This window comes from Capricornis sumatraensis, chromosome 8 (genome assembly GCF_032405125.1).
Source record: "Capricornis sumatraensis isolate serow.1 chromosome 8, serow.2, whole genome shotgun sequence".
In the NCBI taxonomy this organism is placed as follows: Eukaryota; Metazoa; Chordata; class Mammalia; order Artiodactyla; family Bovidae; genus Capricornis; species Capricornis sumatraensis.
In genome coordinates, this window is record NC_091076.1 from 102,276,395 (window position 1) to 102,295,196 (window position 18,802).

The window sequence follows — 18,802 nt, forward strand, 5'->3', positions numbered from 1 at the left end:
AGGCCTTAACTCCCCCCAGCCTTAAGCAACCCTCTCTTCCAGCCACTGGCGTGAACAGCCAAGCTGGACCTGGAGAAGACCCTTCCTCTTAATACCCGTGCCCAGGGGAGATGGGGAGGCAAGCTGACCACCGCTGTCATCACAGACCACAAAGGCAGTTCAAATAGCGAACGTGGTCGGGCTTAAGAAACACAGGATGTGTTGGGAACATTTCACTGAGCCTCAGGCGGCCACCGAGACTTCCTGAGGCAAATGGGGAGCAATGCAAAGGCCCAGAGGTAGGAACAAGGGTAAAGGCCAGGCAGCAAGGCATCATGGTGCCTCCCCTGCTAAAGTCACAGGGAAGGCTGGGCCCAGGGGAGTTCCCACCCAAGCCTGCCCCTGAAGGAGGCCACCGGCCCCTGGAGAGGATCTGGGATGCAAGCCACGTATCAAAGCAAAGCCAGAGGCCAGAGGAGGGCAGGGGAGCCAGGGCAGCCGGGCGGCGTCAGTAATGTCTCAGGTTGAAGAAGCCCACACTGGTGGGAGACTCCTTCACCGTAACGGTGATGAGGTTGGCAGTGACGTCGGTGACGAAGACATGCTCGATGAGGCTGCGGGTGGGTTTCCAGTCCTGGCTAGTCTGGACGGACACGGAGAGGTTCTGCCCGGCGCTGGGGAGGGAGGCTGAGTCAGGATCCGAGTCGGAGCTGCTGTTCTCCTCACCGGTACTCATCTCAGAGAGCGCGGCTGTCTTCCGCGCATCTCCCGATGTCGGGTGGCCCTCCTGCCCGGGGGCTGCACTGCCCTTCCCACAGTCCCTCTTGCCTGCAGGGGTGGGCATGGCGGCCGCCCTGGAGACCAGCTTCTCACCCTTGCTGACATCGGTGGGCAGGCCGGTCCCACTTCCTGCAGTGGGGCCGCCCCCGGCACCCTTCCCAGTGGCTGGGTTGGTGGCAGGAACGCCCTTGGTGGCTGAGGTGTGGCGGGCGACCATGCCCCCTGCTGGTGTGCCATTCTTGACACTCTGTAAGTCCAAGACCTGAAGGCTTAGCTCCTGGGGGGGTGCAGGATGGGGGCCCAGGCACCCAGCAAGGACCTTGTTGCCACTGTGGACGTGCGGGGCCCCTCCTGTGCTCCCTGTTTTCTGCTCCACAGCTCCACTCGGGGCCTTTGGGACTTTGCTTCCTGGGGGGCTTATCCCCAGCTCCCCCTTCTGCGTCCTCATCTTGAGGTCCAGCCCGAGGCTACACTTGCCGGTCGCTGGGGCCCTGAGGGCCAGTCTGCCGGCAGCCTGGGCCTGGCTCTGGCTCATCCGGTTCATGTAGTGCACGATGGAGCTCTGCCAGCTGATGCCCCCACGGCTGGGGCTGCCGGCCATGCCCTTCATCAGGTTGGCCAAATTCTCCGGGGTGGCCATGGCACTGGGGCCACTGCAAGCCTCCTTGGCATGGGCCTTCAGGGCCGCCAGGCCGGCCACGGGGGCGCTGAGTGGAGGGGGCAGCTTGCCTGTGGGTGCCCCCAGGTCCTTCCGGGCTGTCTTTAGCACCTTGGCCAGGCTCACGGGCCTCCGGGCCGCCTTCTGCTCTGGGGGCAGGGGCTTGCGGCCCCGCTTCTTCCGGATGGGGTCCTTCAGTTCGGGCTTGGCTACCAGGATCTGGGCCTTCTTTTGAGGCACTGGGTGAGTCTCGCGGCCCCGTGGGCCTCTCTTGGCATCTAGGTCGCTGTCCTCCTCCTCCTCTGAGGAGGAAGAGGAGGATGTGGAGGAAGAGGAAGAGCTGCTGGATTTGGATTTGGAAGGGACATCAGACTCCTGCAACAACAAAGGATGAGGTGTCACTTCTAAAGCCTGGTGTCCAGGGGCATTCATTGGACACCTTGGAGCCAGCCCCTCCTGCAGCTTCCAGACCAGAGAAGCGGCCAGGAGGGAGCGATCTCACAGTCTAGTTCTGATGTCTTAAGCAGTGCAGTTAGAAATGAAACAGAACAAAGAAAAACAGGTGGTTCACAAAGAGAAGCCTGAGTGACGGACAGAAACATTCGCAGGCTGACACTGGGCCCTAGGCTTTCCAGGGGCCTGTGAGAAGCTCCCAGCCCTTGGTAGACACCTGGCATAGGGAAATTCAGAACAGCACGATTCACGTGTCTCAGAGGAGCAGGGTGGAGTGAAGCAGTGTGTGCAAAGGCTCTGCGACCAGGACATCTTGCTTCAATCTCTCCGTTTCCAAAGATGATCCCTTCAGACCCTTCCAGCACATAGGAAAACAAACCACTGCCCTCTACATCCTCTGGGTGTCATCCCAAACACTAATTTGGAACACCTTCCTGGTTCTCAGGTCCCTGTGTAAAGGCATGCTTTAGGGAGACTGAGTCAACACCTGCTCTTGGCCACAAAGCTCTTCTGCCCCAAACTGGGGATGATGGAATCAAGCCCAGGGAGTCTGGGGTCTCCTTGCCTGGCCGGCTCCCCACCTTGGTGCCGCTTCTCAAAGCCAATGTGTGCGTTCAGGCCTGGAGGCCAGTGCCTTCAAGAGAGAAATCAGAGACACATCTGATCTTGCAGCTGTGCCATGGAGCCCAGGCATGTGTGCAGGTGTGCCTACTTGGCACACCTATGAGTACCTACTGTATACACGTGTCCTGTTTTTTGTTCCTTGTAAGCCACTGGAGGTGAGAAGGTAGCACAGAGTGGACCTCACCAGAGTAGGGAACCAGCTGGGGTAGGGGTGGTACTCAGCCACCCCAGAGGGACAGGGCAGGAGGTGGAGAACTGAGGTTCACTGTTGCCCCCTGCTGGCAGAGCCTCAGAGTGGCAGTCCAGGGGGGAGCAGAGCCAAGTCTTCTGAGCAAGGGAAAGACTTGGCGTGGAGATGCCAGCTGGCCTCCTTCCCCCAAGCCCGCAACCCTCCTGCCACCACTTCTCACTGGGCCGGCAGAGAGCCAGCACCTGGGGGTAAGCTGCCAAATCCAGGGCAGTAGCCACCCACCTTGAGCTTGGAGTGTCGGCTGCAGGAGGACATCACGGTGTGCTTCCTCGGCCTGCCCCTGGGCCGCTTGCCTCTCTTCCGGTTCTGCACCTCCTTCTCGTGTTCCCTGAAGACAATCAGCAATCAGAGTCACAGACTTTTCCTTCGGATATCCTGGAACCCTATGGTTTCAAATCCCCCCAGGTAGCTTATCACCAGTTTCCCTGCAAAAACATACCCTGTTAATGAACACATCCAAGGCAGAGGTGCAGATCCAGTTCATTTACATTTCAGTAAAGACAAGTCAAGAAATCCAAGCAAAGCTGGGAAAAGAATTATTCCCAGTTTTCTCTGACTCCTCTTAAAACAACTTTGCGCACATCTGCAGGGAGATGGTACAGCAGAAATTCTACAATGCCACTAGAAGGAGCTTTCACGGCCACGTGGTCCAACTTTCTCAGTCCAAACAAGAGAGTCCAGGGCCAGGGAAGAGAGGACCACTGCCCTCCACTCTCCACCTCTCTACCTCCTGCATAAAATCTCAGTCATGGGAGCACCGGGGTAACCAAGGGGTCATCTTCCCCACAGTCTTACCCAGAGCCAGTGCTCCCAGCATATATTTCTTTCCCTGTTTCCTTTTTCTGGTTCTTTCTGTTCCTAGACTCTGCTCTGATGGAAGTACTGGCGGCATCTGACTGCGTGGTGGCTGGAACTCAAGGCAGGACAGTGTTAACTAGCTCCATGACTCGGGGTCAGAGGCCAAAAGAGCAGCCCCCACCCACCACCCCAAAGCGTGTATTCCAGGCTACCCCAGGGGAAGAGGCTCTATCTGAAGTAGTTTCCTGGTAATTAAAATGGGCAAACTCCATCTCATCGGCGCCTATAAGGTGATCTCTTAGAGCAGCCCCAGCCTGTCTCCTAAAAGGACAGGAGCACTCATGGGTCTCCGCTGACACATTAACCTGTACCCTTGGGCCCAGAATCTGGACTTCCCCTGACAGTCAAAGACCACATCCCCACACCAAACAAATAACCACCAGTTCTTAGATCCCAGGGGAATCTCTGGGGGTGAAGAGAACAAGGCAGAGCACCCACCTCCCAGTTTTACCTCCCCTGTGATGTAAACCAGAGCACCCCATGGTTCTTTCAAACTCTTGCATCTATCTCTGTGACATCTGCTAACCTCAGTTCCTGCCTGTATGTAAAAGTGAACTGAAGGACACACACTCTCTGGACAATCAGGACACTTACAGGAAAAGGTACCAGCTCCCACCCCTTGGGACCTATAGCACTTTAGTTATGAATTAAATAGCAGGCAGCAAGCCTGCTGGTAAGTTTTCCAAAGGTATCGAGGCAAGCATATGCTCACTGTCTTCTCTCTCAACCCAGACAGAAATCTCTTGCTTTTCCCCTCATTGCCAAGGCCCGTCTGAGAAGACCCAAAACGTCTTGCTCGAGCAAAAAACATGGTGGACATAGGTTGAACCAACAGAGAACAGCTGGCTGGATTGACCCCATCTGAGAAAGCTTTTGGGCACTTAATTTATCAACCTCTACCAACAGGGTAAGGGGTTTCCCTGGTGGCTCAGTGGTAAAGAATCTGTCTGCTAATGCAGGAGATTTGGATTCACTTCCTGGGTCAGAAAGATCCCCTGGAGAAGGAAATGGCAACTTGCTCCAGTATTCTCGCCTAGGAAATCCCATCGACAGAGAAGCCTGGTGGACTATAGTCCATGGGGTCGCAAAAGAGTCAGACACGACTTAGTGACTAAACAGCAACAACCAATAGGGCAATTCCCACACCTTACCCCCACCAGCCTGCTCTGGAATTCCCTGGAACCTTATGCCATCACAAGCCACTCACCACACTTTCCCCTGTATCTCAAACAGGCTTCTCTTAACCCAAGTCTCCTACCTAAAAATAGATATGACATCTTGAATTACAGAAGCAAATTCAGCCCCTGAGACTGGTGAGGGGGCCCCCATGGTGCTCACTTGGGACCAGCTGTTTTGCAGCACAGAAAAAAAATAAACGTGCTGCTCTTGGTCCAGACACACCATGGTAGGTGTAGCTTTCTGCTGTGTGTTCCTGTTCCCTCTGTGAGCCTTCTTTTGCTCAATCCACGCATGAGGACTGGGAGGCCAGGTCTGCATATTTTAGGGCAAACCTGCCATCCTGGTTTTTATTAGTGCTGTTTGCAAACTAGTCAACAGCAAAGACCAAGAAGAGAAGCCAGAACTTTTCACAAAGGATGTCCAAGAAGGTTCATTTTGGCAAGTCTGTCACAAAGACCAAAAGTAACACTTACTCAGGGATTCCCAAGATCTGGACACAGTGCCGGCCCTCCGAGGGAAGGGAGGAAGACGACTCACCTGGGACTTCAAACTACAGCCCAAGCCCAGGAACTCTGGAGGGCCAGCACTGCCCTGAAAGACCATGTGACAGGCCAGGGTCCCCCCAACTGGCTTCCCCCTCCCACAGGTTGATTAACTTTCTCACTTCTTCTGGAAGGCCAAGAGCAGCCTCGGGTCCAGGATATTTTCCTCTGGCTCCCAGCTGTTGTGTCTGGAAAAGCAAAGAACAGGACATCTTAAAGTTCTAGGCAGTGACCAACCACTTCCGAAACCAGCCCAAGTGGGGTTGCCCCACTGTTCCCTGATGCCTGCTGGCAGCCAGGCAACCGAGGTATGGGGATTGTTCCCCAAGGTCTCACCCATGTCTAGGATGAACTCCTGGGACACTGAGCTCTGAAGCCAACACCATGTCCTCAAACTCAAAGGGAAACCATTGGCTCCACCCCCAATTAACACCCGGCCTCAGGAGGACTCTACAGCCTCCCACAGGAAGAAAACAAATCCCAATAAAAAGCAAAGTTGCAGAAAGGGAAGACCCCAAACCCTGGCCCGGAGCCAGGGAGGGAAGGGAAGGGAATGCTCCCTACAGGATGCTGAGAGGGGGACGCTTAGGGGCACAGAAACGCAGCCCAAAGATTAAGAACAATGTTCCTGGCATCCAGGCCAACGCCGGCCGGGGAACCCGGAGGGGAAAGCAAAGAAAGAAAAGTGGGGTCCGGGAAGAATGGGGAACTGGGTCTGCGCGAATCGCCCGTAAATAGAGCCCCTTCCGGGATGCCAAGTTCCCTCCCTTCCATTAAGAGGGGAAAGAGAGAAAAAAAAAAAAAAAAAAAAAAGAGCCCTACATCCATGAATAGAAAGCTCAGGTTACAGCCGGGGAAAATACGGACTAGAGGAGGGGGGCTGGAGTCTCGCGGGGACGGCTGAGGCGGGCGGGGGCGTATGCAACAAATGGGCGCGGGAGGAACGCGCGGCGCCGGAGGGGCGCGGGCCAGGCGTGGGGAGAGGCGGCCCGGGAGCCCGGAGCGGAGCTGGTAGGGCCGGAGGGGCTTCCGGGGAGGCCGCCCAGCCCCGCGCCCCGCGGGCTTGTAAACAAAGGGCACCCCGCGCACGCTGGGCGTCCCCTAACCGCCAAACTCGAGGAGCCCACAGAGCCCCCCGCAAACTTCCCGCCGGGCGCGCGGACGCCCCCCGACGGCGCGGGCGAGGAACCCACGCCTCTCTCCCACCACACACCGAGGTGGCGCGGGCGGGAAGGCGGGCACCGCATTGTTGGGGACTCACTTGGAGGACCAGCCGCGCCACTTGACCAGGTACTCCAGCTTGCCCTGCAGGGAGAGAAGAGGCGCGTGAGCCGGGGTGGGCGGGCACGGGCGGGCGCGGGCCGGGCCGCACGCACCTTGCGGAGCCGCTTGCTCAAGATGCACTCGGCGGCGAAGACCTGCTCGCCCACGCTGCTCAGCTCCTCCATGCTGCCGCGCGCCCCGCCCCGACCGCGGCGCCTGCCGCTCCCCGCACAGCCACAGCCGCCGCGCGCCCTGCCAGCCGCACACAAAGCACCGCCCCCGCCCCGCGCAGGCCCGCCCCGCGCACGCGCACCGCCGCCGCACCCCGCGCGCCCCAGCCCGCCACCCGCCCCCGCGGGCCGCCCTGTTCCGGAGCGGGCCAATGAGCGCGTGGGGGCGGTGCCAGGAGGCGGGGAGCGCATTGTTCACGGCGGGCTCGGCTTCGCGCCCGGGGCGGGGGTCCCGCGCGCGCTTGGTCTGGCTGGGCTGGGGGCACGGGTGGCGTGTGGGGGTCCACCGAGCTAGGGCAGGTCCCTAGCGAGGAAGAAGGAAGCGCCTCCCTTTTTCTGACCTGGCGATCACCGGCCAAGTCCCGCTTGGTCTGCGGAGCTCGCCCGGCCTCCGCCGAACTTCGTTTTCCGGGCAAAAAGCCATTGTTCTGGCCCGAATGGGGGAAGCTGGGATGCGGCGAAGGCGGCTGCTTCCTGCCCCTGCCCCCGAGGGGCGCTGCTTGGAGCGCGGAGGGCCCAGGTGCCCTCCGCATTTTTGAACTTGGTCTCGAGCGGTCGGACTATTTTGCGCGGGAGCGAAACGGGCTGGAAGGGGGTGGGGAAGGAATGGGAGACAAAATACGAGGGGAAGAGGTGAGCAGCAAAAACAGAGCAGCCCAACTTTCCCCTCCAAAGGCAGAGAGGAAAATGAATCAGCTGAAACGAACTGCTCTTCCTTCTTACTTTGTTAAGAGTGGTACCCAATCCCCAAGTTTTAAGGCGCACGTAGCGGGAAAGCAACTGCACCTTTTAAATATTTTGTTTCATAATTTTAAGAAAATGAACGTGGCGGGGAAGAGATCGAAATTTGAGGAGATGGTTCTAACCTAGGACTAAGTCATTAATGGGTCCGCTAGGATTTGGCAGTGGGTATCTGTTGGATCAGTTGCATGCGGCAGAGAGGACTTGACCGCGTTTAGAGTTAGGGGTGCCCGGGAGTCCTGTAGGGTCATCTTCGGCAATGACCCTTTTATGCTGTTGAGAACAGTGTTCCATGAGTAACTTTCCGCTTAAATCATTTAGCTGTTGAATCAGAGCAAGTCAAATGAGTAATAAAGGTAGCGTTATTAAAGTTAATATAGTAATACGTTAGTGCTAACTTTTTTCACATCAGTACAATTTAACACAAAATTCATTTTCTGGTTTTGCCTTTCCCTTGGGCGCAGCTGCAAAGTACTCTCTGTGTTGAGCAAATCGAAAAGCCATTTCTTGTTGCAGTAGACTGTCAGTGTAATTTTAATCATTAAAACCATATTTATAAAAGATTCTGCAGGAAAATTGTTGCGGGAAAGGCCTACTATAGAAAATTTGGAACTGCAGGAGCCCATCTTTCAGTTTTTGGCATGTTCTTCAGTTTATTTGGTTAAATAGGTTACAGTCCTTTGATAATCCTGTAGGGAACTTGGGTAACATTTGCAAACTCAGATATTGTTTGTAAAGGAGGTGGGGAAGAAGAAGATTGCTTGGAGGGGGATTTGATTGCTTACTTTGGAGGAGCTGCAGCCTGGAATCCCTCTTTTGGGGTAAAACCTGCACTCCTGGGATAAAGAAAGCTGTGTACAATTTCTAGCTCTTTTTGTATCCTCATCTTCTGGAGCCAGGCAGTAAACTGTGGGGCTGATACCAAAGGTGTATTTATTGTAATCCAACAAATAGCTGGATCAGTTTCAACTCAATTTCTTTGCAGAATTCATCTTGGGTGTGAGGTTTTTGCCCTGGAAGTTTCCACTTTCCTCTTGATGATATATGGTATCCTGGGATACTTGCTTTTTTTTTTTTAAGAAAACTTAAGAGAATTCTTTCTTCCTCTGAGAAATAAATTTGTCTAGAATTTGATGCCAACTCACTGGGGAAAAAAAAAATCGATTTCCTGGAAGATTTAATACATATATCGTCTATCCAACTGGGGCCACCCAGTTTGGGTCAAATAATGTTTAGGTGATTTAGGTGATTTATTGGGAGAAACAAATATGACAGATTTGACTAGAATTAAATTCTCAGATAAATAGGGTGAGATATGATCCAAAATTTGTGAAGTGTTCCTTAAAAACAAAACTGGAAGTTGGCAGAATCAAGGAATGATTCCAGCTAATCCAGTTGTGTCAAAACATGGGTTTGTGCTAAAGCTGATTCTGTCTTGACTGTCACATTTAAGAATTATTAAGACAAATTAGAGCTAATTATTTTCTTGTTCATTCAACAAATGGTTCCCCAGCATTTGCTGTCATCTAGACATGACTGGATATAGTATAGAGTCTGTAACAGTGCTATCTAGTAGAACTTTCAGAGAGGATGGAAATGTTGGAAATGCCTTATGTTCGTGTGCTTCAGTGTGTTAGTCACCAGCCATCTGTGGCTAGTGAACATCTGAAATGTGCTGCTGAGGAATTATGTTTTAATTTTTTTTTTTTTTTTAATGCCGCACCTCATGGCACGTGGGATCTTAGTTCCATGAACAGGGCTTGAACCCGAGCCCACTACATTGAAAGTGTGGTGTCTTAACTGCTGAACTGCCAGGGAAGTCCCTTTATTTTATTTTTAATAAATTAAATTTAAATAGCCATGCATAAGCTAGTGGTTAGGGCTTCCCTGATGGCTTAGATGGTAAAGAATCTGCCTGCAGTTCGGGAGACCTGGGTTCGATTCCTGGGTTGGGAAGATCCTCTGGAGGAGGGCATGGCAACCCACTCTAGTAGTATTCTTGCCTGGAGAATCTCCATGGACAGAGGAGCCTGATGGGCTACAGTCCATGGGGTTGCAAAGAGTTGGACATGACTGAGTGACTAAGCACAACACAGAACAGTTAGTGGTTCAGTATTGGGCAGTATACATCCTTAGGAATGCAAGGACTATAAACATATTTTCTAAGAAAGTAATGTACTTACTTAATCTTGGAACATGAATAACTTATTACATTCCCATTTATGCTTTACTGTCTAAGAATGTTTGAAACACAAAAAAGATTTAACAATACAGACATATAGGTAAACATACATACTCCATTTAATGCCATTTTTTTTAATGCAAGTGACAGTGGCAATGAAAAATATGAACTAATTAATGTCAGAAATACCCCTAAGAAAAGTTTTATATTTTCATGCTGCCCTTATGGATCTGCAAGCAAAGATACTGAGGCACGAAGTGAATGACGGACGTGACAATATTATTCTCAAGTTGATGGAAAAGTCAGGAATTGAGGTGAAGCAAGTACCCTTGATCTGTCAGCTTTGGCAGTTAAAACTAAATAACACTGGCAACGTCTTACAAAGGAATTCCCAGGTGGCTTAGTCAGTAAAGCATCTGCCTGCAATGCAGGAGACCTAGGTTCAGTTCCGGGGTCAGGAAGATCCCCTGGAGAAGGAAATGTCAACCCACTCCAGTATTCTTGCCTGGGAAATCTCATGGACATGGGAGCCTGGCGGGCTACAGTTCATGGGATTGCCAGAGTAGGATGCAACTTGGTGACTAAACCATCAACCGTCTATGGTAAAGAACCTGCCTGCCAGTGCAGGAGACACAAGAGACGCAGGTTCAATCCCTGGGTTGGGACTGAAGGAAGGAAGTGGCAACCCACTTATTCTTGCCTGAGAAATCCCACAGACAGAGGACCCTGGCGGGCTACAGTCCATGGGGTTGCAAAAGAGTCAGACACTCTTGTTGGCTGAACAAGATCAATGTCTTACAAAACAGTTTTGAAATACTGTCTCGTTACTGTAATCAGAGTTGACTGAAAGGAGTAACACCATCCATACCAGATACACACTCAATGGTCTGCATGGGAGAAACTCAGGATATATATAATACATTGCACGACCTTAAAATGTCCCCCAGCCAGGTCCCCTCACATTTGCAAGACGGAAGTAACTTACAGACGAGCCGTGTTATGTGATGCTGACTCTGTATATGCAGTGGATAAATATTATACGTACGTGACACACAGTGTTTATGTATCAGAACTCAAGTTAAAATAAGCACAGTTAGGGCCCTTGCAGAAGTTCTCAAGCTTTCAGTTTGCCTAAGAATCCCCTGGGCAAACAATGCAAATATTGACCTTTGGGCCCCACCCCCAGAGGTCCTGACCTTGGAGACCCCAGAGGCCTACTACGGCTCACAGTGCTTAGAACACTTCTTACAAAGGGCAGCCTGTCCCAGCCCAGATTTTACAGGAGAAGGAATCCTAAATTGCTTCAGGTCATGCGGCCATGAAGCCCATTCCTGCCATTTCCTACACACGCCTGGTTGGGGCGGGCAGGCCACATCTGGAAGTGGTGAGGCAGCCAGGCACGTAGTAGGCCCTCCAGGGCTGAAGCTTTTTTTTTTTTTTTTTTAGGGCTGAAGCTTTTCAAGCACCTGGGACCCGCCCCAGGCTGCCTAATCTATTCCATGGCCCCTAAACATGAGCACAGACTGGACTCACCTGGATCCTGGGGCCTGGGGAGGTTAAGGAACACTGTTGTAGGAGGGAGGAAACAGCAATTAACCAACTCCTTTATGATTGTGCTTTGGAGACCAGACTGCAACCCTCTGTGAGAGACCTCCGTTGTATGTGGATTTTGTTTTTAAAGAGTGTGATTTATTAATTCTGCAATCATATAAGTGCATGATTCTAATTTCTTACAACTAGTGCAGTGAGAACATCTTTATTTTTTGAAATTGAAGTACAATTGATTTTCAATGTTGTGTTAGCTTCTAGCTAAGCGATTCAGTTATGCGTGTGTCTGTCTGTATGTATATATTTTCTTTTTCAGATTCTTTTCCATTATAATTTACTACAAGGTATTGAATATAGTGCCCTGTGCTATACTGTAGAACCTTGTTGTTTATTTCTTAAAAACATTTTGTAGCTGTGGTGGGTCTTTGTTGCTGCACGGGTTTTCTCTAGTTTCGGAGAGCGGGGGCTCCTCTCTAGTTGAAGTGCATGAGCTTCTTGTTGCAGTGACTTCTGTTGTTGAGGAGCACAGGCTTCAGTAGTTGTGGCACACAGGCTTGGGTGCCCTGAGGCATGTGGGATCTTCCCAGATCAGGGATGGAACCAGTGTCTGTTGTATTGCAAGGCAGATTCTTAATTACTGGACCACCATGGAAGCCCCTATCTATATTGTATATAATAGTTTGTATCTGCTAATTTCAAACTCCTAGTTTATCCCTGCCCCCTCTTTCCCCTTTGGTAACCGTAAGTTTGTTTTCTATGTCTGTGAGTCTCTTTCTGTTTTGTAAATAAGTTCGTTTATATAATTTTCTTTTTAGATTTTCCATATAAGTGATATCATATGGTATTTATTTTTCTCTATGTGACTTGACTTGGCTTAGTATGACAATCTCTAGGTTCATGCATGTTGCTGCAAATGGCATTATTTAATTCATTTTTATGGCTGAGTAGTATTCCACTGTGTATATGTATCACATCTGCTTTATCCATTTATCTGTCAATGGGCATTCAGGTTGCTTCCATGTCCTGGTATTGTAAATAGTGCTGCTGTGAACGCTGGAGTGTGTGTATCTTTTTGAATTAGAGTTTTCTCTGGATATGAGATTTTCTCTAGGAGTGAGATTGCTGGATCATATGGTAACTCTATCTTTAGTTTTTTTTAATGAAACTTCATAGTGTTTTCCATAGTGGCTGCACCAGTTTACATTGCCACCAACAGTGTAGGAGGGTCCCCTTTTCTCCATACCCTTTGCAGCATTTATTATTTGTAGACTTTTTGAGGATGGCCATTGTGACTGGTTGAACATCTCTATCTTTGCATGTGCAAGATGCTAGCACATCCCTGGGATGGCATGCCTAGATGCTGCACTCAAGGACAATGAGTCTACATGTTTTTTGTTGGCTATTGTCAAAGTGTACCCCAAGGGCCTGCACTGATTTACACTTCCACCCCAGGTAGATAGGGTTGCTTTTGTCCCCACATTCTTAGCAACTCCAGGAGGTATAAGTCCGTTTAGGGCATTTCTGAAAGTGTTTAATGCTTAGCCGGTTTCAGTGGCACTCAAACACAAATTAGTCACGTCTGTTGCGCGTCCCACATCTGCTTTTTTTTTTCAAGATCTTTGCCTGGTACAGGATTGTTCACGTGTAAAAAAGACTTTATGAGTGCGGTTTCCCAGTGTGAAATCCATTATTTTCACAAATTTAACAATAACTTACAAGTAAAAGTTTTAAAATTTAGTGTGAAGCCCTTACTTAAAAATCAGTAATTAGTTTGGAGATTCAAAGCGGTAAACAAATATACATCATGAGGTTGCTAATTGTTCTCCCTGGATGCTGGAGGTGATCATGAACATCCTCTACACATCCTTTGGGTACCATTGATAAACCCAGGGGTTTCAGGAGTGATGGATCTGAGAATTGGGTTACAAATCCCCCTCTGAATCAAATGTATGCTCTATTTCACTCCCTTCTTTAGCTGGGTTACTTCTTGTCTAAAAGAACCCAAACAAAGAAATGTTGCTCAGGTCTCACAAGACAAGAGATTTATGTTTCTGTCTTTAATCCTGTTGCTTTGGTGAGAGACTATGAAGATAACTTCAAAGGACACACAGTTTTCATTTTATTTAAAAATTTTTAGTATAAAGTGTTTATTTATTTACCTGACTGCACTGGGTCTTAGTTGCAGCATGTGGGACCTATTTCCCTGACCAGGAATTGAACCCGGGCCCCCTGCATTGGGAGCCTGGAGTCTTAGCCATTGGACCACCATGGGAAGTCCCCAGGACACACCTTTTTTGAAAAAGCCATTTTCCTGCTTCTTGTTGGCAAAAATCTCAATGATAATCAGAGGGATTGCATTTGGAGACTAGGAATGTTAAAACAGAATGCACCAAGAAAATTCCACATTGCAGGTGAGCATGGCGTGCCCAGAGGATGATGGGAATATCCAGTTCGATGTGTCCAAGGCTGATCCCCTGCTTTTGCTGGGCAGCATCTCGCCAGGTCCCCAGCCTCCAGCTCTGTTCCTCCACCACTGTGGACCTTCGTGGCTGTCGACTCAGCAAGGAGAGTGAGACGTGCCCTGCTGCCCAAAGGTTCAGAGTGTGTGTGTGTGCATGCTCAGTCACGTCTGACTCTTTGCAAGCCTCTGGACTAGATAGCCTGCCAGGATCCTCTGTCCATGGGATTTTCCAGGCAGGAATACTGGAGTGGGTTGCCATTTCAGACAGATACTGAAAAAGCTCCCTTTCCCCTTCCTGTCTCCAGCAGTATGATTCTTCACTCTGGAAGCAACAAATGCTACCTCTTCCTAGGTTTTCTTCCAGGGGCACCTGAACCAGCAAGGGTGTGTGGAGCATTTCCTCTTGCCCCAGGGTCCCACTGGTTTCTTTTGATCACACGGATGGTAGTGCACTAAGGCTGTTCTGCACGCTGCTGTTTTTTGTTTTTTTTTTCCTCCCCTCTTAGCTGTATGGCTTGAAGGTTATAGGCCCCATCAAGTAGATAGATCTACCTGGCTCTTTTGAGTCTCTCCATGATATTCCGTAGTTGGATGTATTGTTGATATAACTAGATCCCGATTCACAGATGGTGAGTTGTCACCATGTTTAGCTCTTGCACCAAATAGTAGCATTTGTTTAAAGAACCGAGTTTTTCTGTTTGCTGTACTGTGAGAGGGATGCAGGCCTGCAGGAGAAGTGTCCACGGTGACTGCAGAAACAAAACACGTTGAAACGCTGTTAATTTAATCGCAATGCACGGCCATGTCCTTTGGCTGGGCATGTTCTCACAGGTTCCGAGAGCATTTCAAATAACTCTCAGTGCTGACGGTGGTGGCCACTGTCTTTTGAGGTATTGTTATAGGTTATTCCTCTTTGGGGAGGAAATCTATTTTACATGTCCAGGCTTTATAAGTGAAAGGGGCTGCTGTCAACATTGCCATTTCATATTTCTTGGAGACCCTGGTTCGATTCCTGGATTGGGAAGATCTGCTGGAGAAGGGATAGGCTACCCACTCCAGTATTCTTGGGCTTTCCTGGTGGCTCAGCTGGTAAAGAATCTGCCTGCAATGTGGGAGACCTGGATTCAATCCCTTGGTTGGGAAGATGCCCTGGAGAAGGGAAAGGCTACCCACTCCAGTATTCTGGCCTAGAGAATTCCATGGACTGTATAGTCCATGGGATTACAAAGAGTTGGACACGACTGAGCAACTTTCACTTAATACAAGTGCTTTCTAGAGCCTCATGTCCTAGTGTGAACGATGCTGGATGGGAGCATGTGTCCCAGAATGAATGACACATCAGTGTACCCACAACTTCAGTAGACAGTACCCACAGTACCCACATCTTCAATATCAACAACCTCAGATACTCAGATGACACCACCTTTATGGCAGAAAGCTAAGAAGAACTAAAGAGCCTCTTGATGAAAGTGAAAGAAGAGAGTGAAAAAGCTGGCTTAAAACTCAGCATTCAAAAAACGAAGATCATGTCATCCAGTCTCATCATTTCATGGCAAATAGATGGGGAAACAATGGAAACAGTGAGAGACTTTATTATCTTGGGCTCCAAAATCACTGCAGATGGTGACTGCAGCCATGAAATTAAAAGACACTTGCTCCTGGGAAGAAAAGCTGTGACCAACCTAGATAGGATATTAAAAAGCAGAGACATTGCTTTGCCAACAAAGGTCTATCTAGTCAAAGGTATGGTTTTTTCCAGTAGTCATGTATGGATGTGAGAGTTGGACCATAAGGAAAGCTGAGCCCCAGAGAATTGATGCTTTTGAACTGTGGTGTTGGAGAAGACTCCTGAGAGTCCTTTGGACTGCACAGAGATCCAACCAGTCCATCCTAAAGGAAATCAGTCCTGAATATTCATTGGAAGGACTGATGCTAAAGCTGAAACTGCAGTACTTTGGCCACCTCATGCGAAGAGTTGACTCATTGGAAAAGACTCTGATGCTGGGAGGGATTGGGGGCAGGAGGAGAAAGGGACGACAGAGGATGAGATGGCTGAATGGCATCACTGACTTGATGGACATGAGTTTGAGTAAACTCGGGGAGTTGGTGATGGACAAGGAGGCCTGGCGTGCTGTGATTCATGAGGTCACAAACAGTTGGACGTGACGGAGCTACTGAACTGAACTGAACTGAATGTCACAACTAGAAGCCTGAAGGAGAGAACAGTTGCAGCTGAGACTCTCATGCATCTTTCTGAGAAGTCATAGACCCAGTGGGCATGAAGGGGTGAGGCCTTGGAGGACCACGCCCTCACTCTTTTGATGTCTTGATGGAACATCTTGTTTCCTGGGCAGGATGTATTTGTATGCTTTGCTCTCTGACTCTGGTTATGTGGAGAACACCCACCTTCCTTTGGGGTGCTGACCCTCGCCCTCCCTGTGTAGCTCTGTGTGTTGGTGGTGGGGCTGGACATTGGTCCTGGGAGCTTATGCAGCTCCTGGCCTGGGGACAGCTGGGACTCAAGTGGGGGCTGTTACAGCCCTCCCCTGGCCTTCCCCGAAGGGTCCTGCAGAAGGATCTTGCTTCCTCTGAGGTGGCTAAATTGGAGGGATATCCATCTTGTCCCCTCCCTGCCTACCCCCCACCCCCCGGGAAATAAGTGCATTTGCTGAGAGATGCTAAAGTCAGCACACAGAAGAAGGATAAGAAGGAGAGAGCAAGAAACAGAGAAAAATAGCGAGAAACTTGGGACAAACCTGGAGTATCGGGATCCACCTGGGTCTTCCTTGCTTGGACATCCCCTTGGCGGCCCGCGCTAGTATGAGTTGGGTTTCTGCCCCCTCCCATCAACCCAAGACTCATTTCAACTTCCCGTCAAACATTTGTAAAACTTGATGTTCTAGGCCACAAAGAATATCGGATTCCCAAAGTGGAAACCATATGGGCCCCATTCTCTGATCACGAGGTAATAAAACAGGAGACTAACCCAAAAGGGGGGCTGTCTAGAAAGAGTCTAAACAAACACATCCCAGAAGCAGACATCAGCATGTCAACAGGCACCTCCAAAGATGCTCCTTGTCACAGCTCATTAGGGACACACACATTAAAACTGCACCTCCGCCAAGCAGATACAATTCGGAGGACTGCCAATAGCAAGTTCTGGTGAGGGTGTGGGGAGACTGGAACCTGCACGCACTGCTGGTGGGAAGGCAAAATGGTTCAGCCCCTCTGGGGATCAGTTTGGCAGTTTCTTAAAAGCTACATAGACACCATATGACCCGGAAATCCCCCTACGTATCTATCCAAGAGAATTGAAAACATATGTCCGCATGAATCGCGTACCCGAAGGCTCATAGCAGCTTCATCCAAAATAGCCAAATGCCCATCAGCTGGTCAATGGATAAACAAGTTTTGGTAGGGCCAATCTAGGGGCGGCTGCTCAGCAACTAAAAGGCAAGGATTACTGATGAAAGAAACAACGTGGACACATCTCAGCATCTTCTGCTCAGTGAAAGAAGCCAGACGCAAAAGACTACGTGTATATATATATGCTTTCATTTCTATGAAATTCTAGAAAAGGCAAAATTTACAGACACAGAAAGCAGATCAGTGGCTGGCTGAGCCAGGGGTGGAGGTGGGGGTTGTCTGCAGAAGGCACTTTGGGAGTTTTTTTGGCAGAATGCTCCCCAAACTGGACTGGGGATGTGGTCCTAGAGTCTTTCTTTGCTGTTTTAGGGATTTCCTCCTTCTCTCTCATGGGATGGCCATACAACAGAATGCCTGATGGTCATAAAAAGTGCTGTAGAATTTTTTTCTTGTCGTGGGCAGATAGACATAATGTTTTTTTTTTAAGTATTTTATAAAGCTATATACACAAAATGATTCCATGTTTGTTAACTAGGTCCAGAAAAGGCTGGAAATACTTTCGTCTAATTCTTGCTTATTTAAAAAAATCATGTCTGCTCAAGGAATGTATATGGCTTACATAATGAACAAATAGAAAAAATATTGTAAGAAAGCTTGGGGACCCTTCACTCTGGTCTTTTCCTCTATCATCTTCTGTATCCTAAAACTTAATTATGGTGGTGGTGGCACAACTATATACATATCCCCAAAAGGATAGAATAACTGTTTAAAATGGGTGTATTTTGGGACTTCCCTTGTGGTCCATTGAGACTCCCTGCAGGGGGCAAGGGTTAGATCCCGGGTCAGGGAACTAAGATCCCACATGTCCCATGGTGTGGCCACAAAGTAAAAAATAAAATAAAATGGGTGTATTTTATTGTTTTTAAGCTATATCCCCCAAAGCAGAAACTAGTGAAACTGGAGAAATCTGAAAGGGTTTGTGGACTGTATCAATGTCAATTTCCTGGTTGTGATATTGTGCTATAATTAAGCAAGATGCCAACTTTGAGAAAAGCTGGCAACCACCCAAAGCTGGAAGAGGCAATGAAAAGTCCTCCCCTAGAAACTCCAGAGGGGATGTGCCCCTGTTGACACCTTGATTTCAGACTTCTGGTGTCTGAAACTGTGAGAGGGTGAATTTCTGTGGTTTTAATTCATGTAGTTTGCCATACTTTGTTACAGCAGCCCTAGGAAACTCATAGAGGGGACTGTGAGCCCCTGATGGTAGTGACACTAGAATCACTGTGGAGGGGTGGTGAGGCAATGAGAGGTGCCAGACTAACTGGTAATCTTTTAGGAAAAAAATGATAAGGTTATACACTTTGTGTTATTGTTCAGTAGCTAAGTCGTGTCCAATTCTGCAACCCCATGGACGGCAGCATGCCAGGCTTCCCTGTCCTTCATTATCTCCTGGAGTTTGCTCAAATTCATGTCCATTGAGTCAGTGATGGTATCTAACCATCTCATCCTCTGCTGCCCTCTACTTTTGCCTTCAATCTTTCCCAGCATCAGGGTCCTTTCCAATGAGTTGGCTCTTCGCATCAGGTGGCCAAAGTATTTGAGTTACACTAAACTAAAAAAGTATCAGATGGATAAAAGGTTAAATTAAAAAATGTTAAGGCTATCACAGGTAGAAGAATTCTTGTGAT

At 49.4% G+C, this 18,802-nt stretch overlaps 2 protein-coding genes across 2 annotated transcripts in view; both read right to left on the bottom strand.

The window, feature by feature from the left end:
* Nucleotides 1-487: 487 nt before the first annotated feature.
* On the bottom strand, nt 488-6,784 carry CBX2 (chromobox 2). The gene is made up of 5 exons (XM_068979066.1): nt 6,700-6,784; nt 6,585-6,628; nt 5,446-5,511; nt 2,967-3,072; nt 488-1,792 (listed from the first exon to the last, which is right to left on the bottom strand). The coding sequence occupies exons 1-5, from the start codon at nt 6,769-6,771 to the stop codon at nt 488-490; spliced, it is 1,593 nt and encodes a 530-aa protein (XP_068835167.1). The 5' UTR covers nt 6,772-6,784.
* Nucleotides 6,785-7,164: 380 nt separating this feature from the next.
* Nucleotides 7,165-18,802, bottom strand: part of ENPP7 (ectonucleotide pyrophosphatase/phosphodiesterase 7) — a 39,927-nt gene continuing 28,289 nt past the window's right edge. Inside the window, exon 5 of the mRNA XM_068977511.1 lies at nt 7,165-7,376. Within this exon, the coding sequence (XP_068833612.1) occupies nt 7,165-7,376 (212 nt within the window). The remainder of the gene's footprint in view (nt 7,377-18,802) is intronic.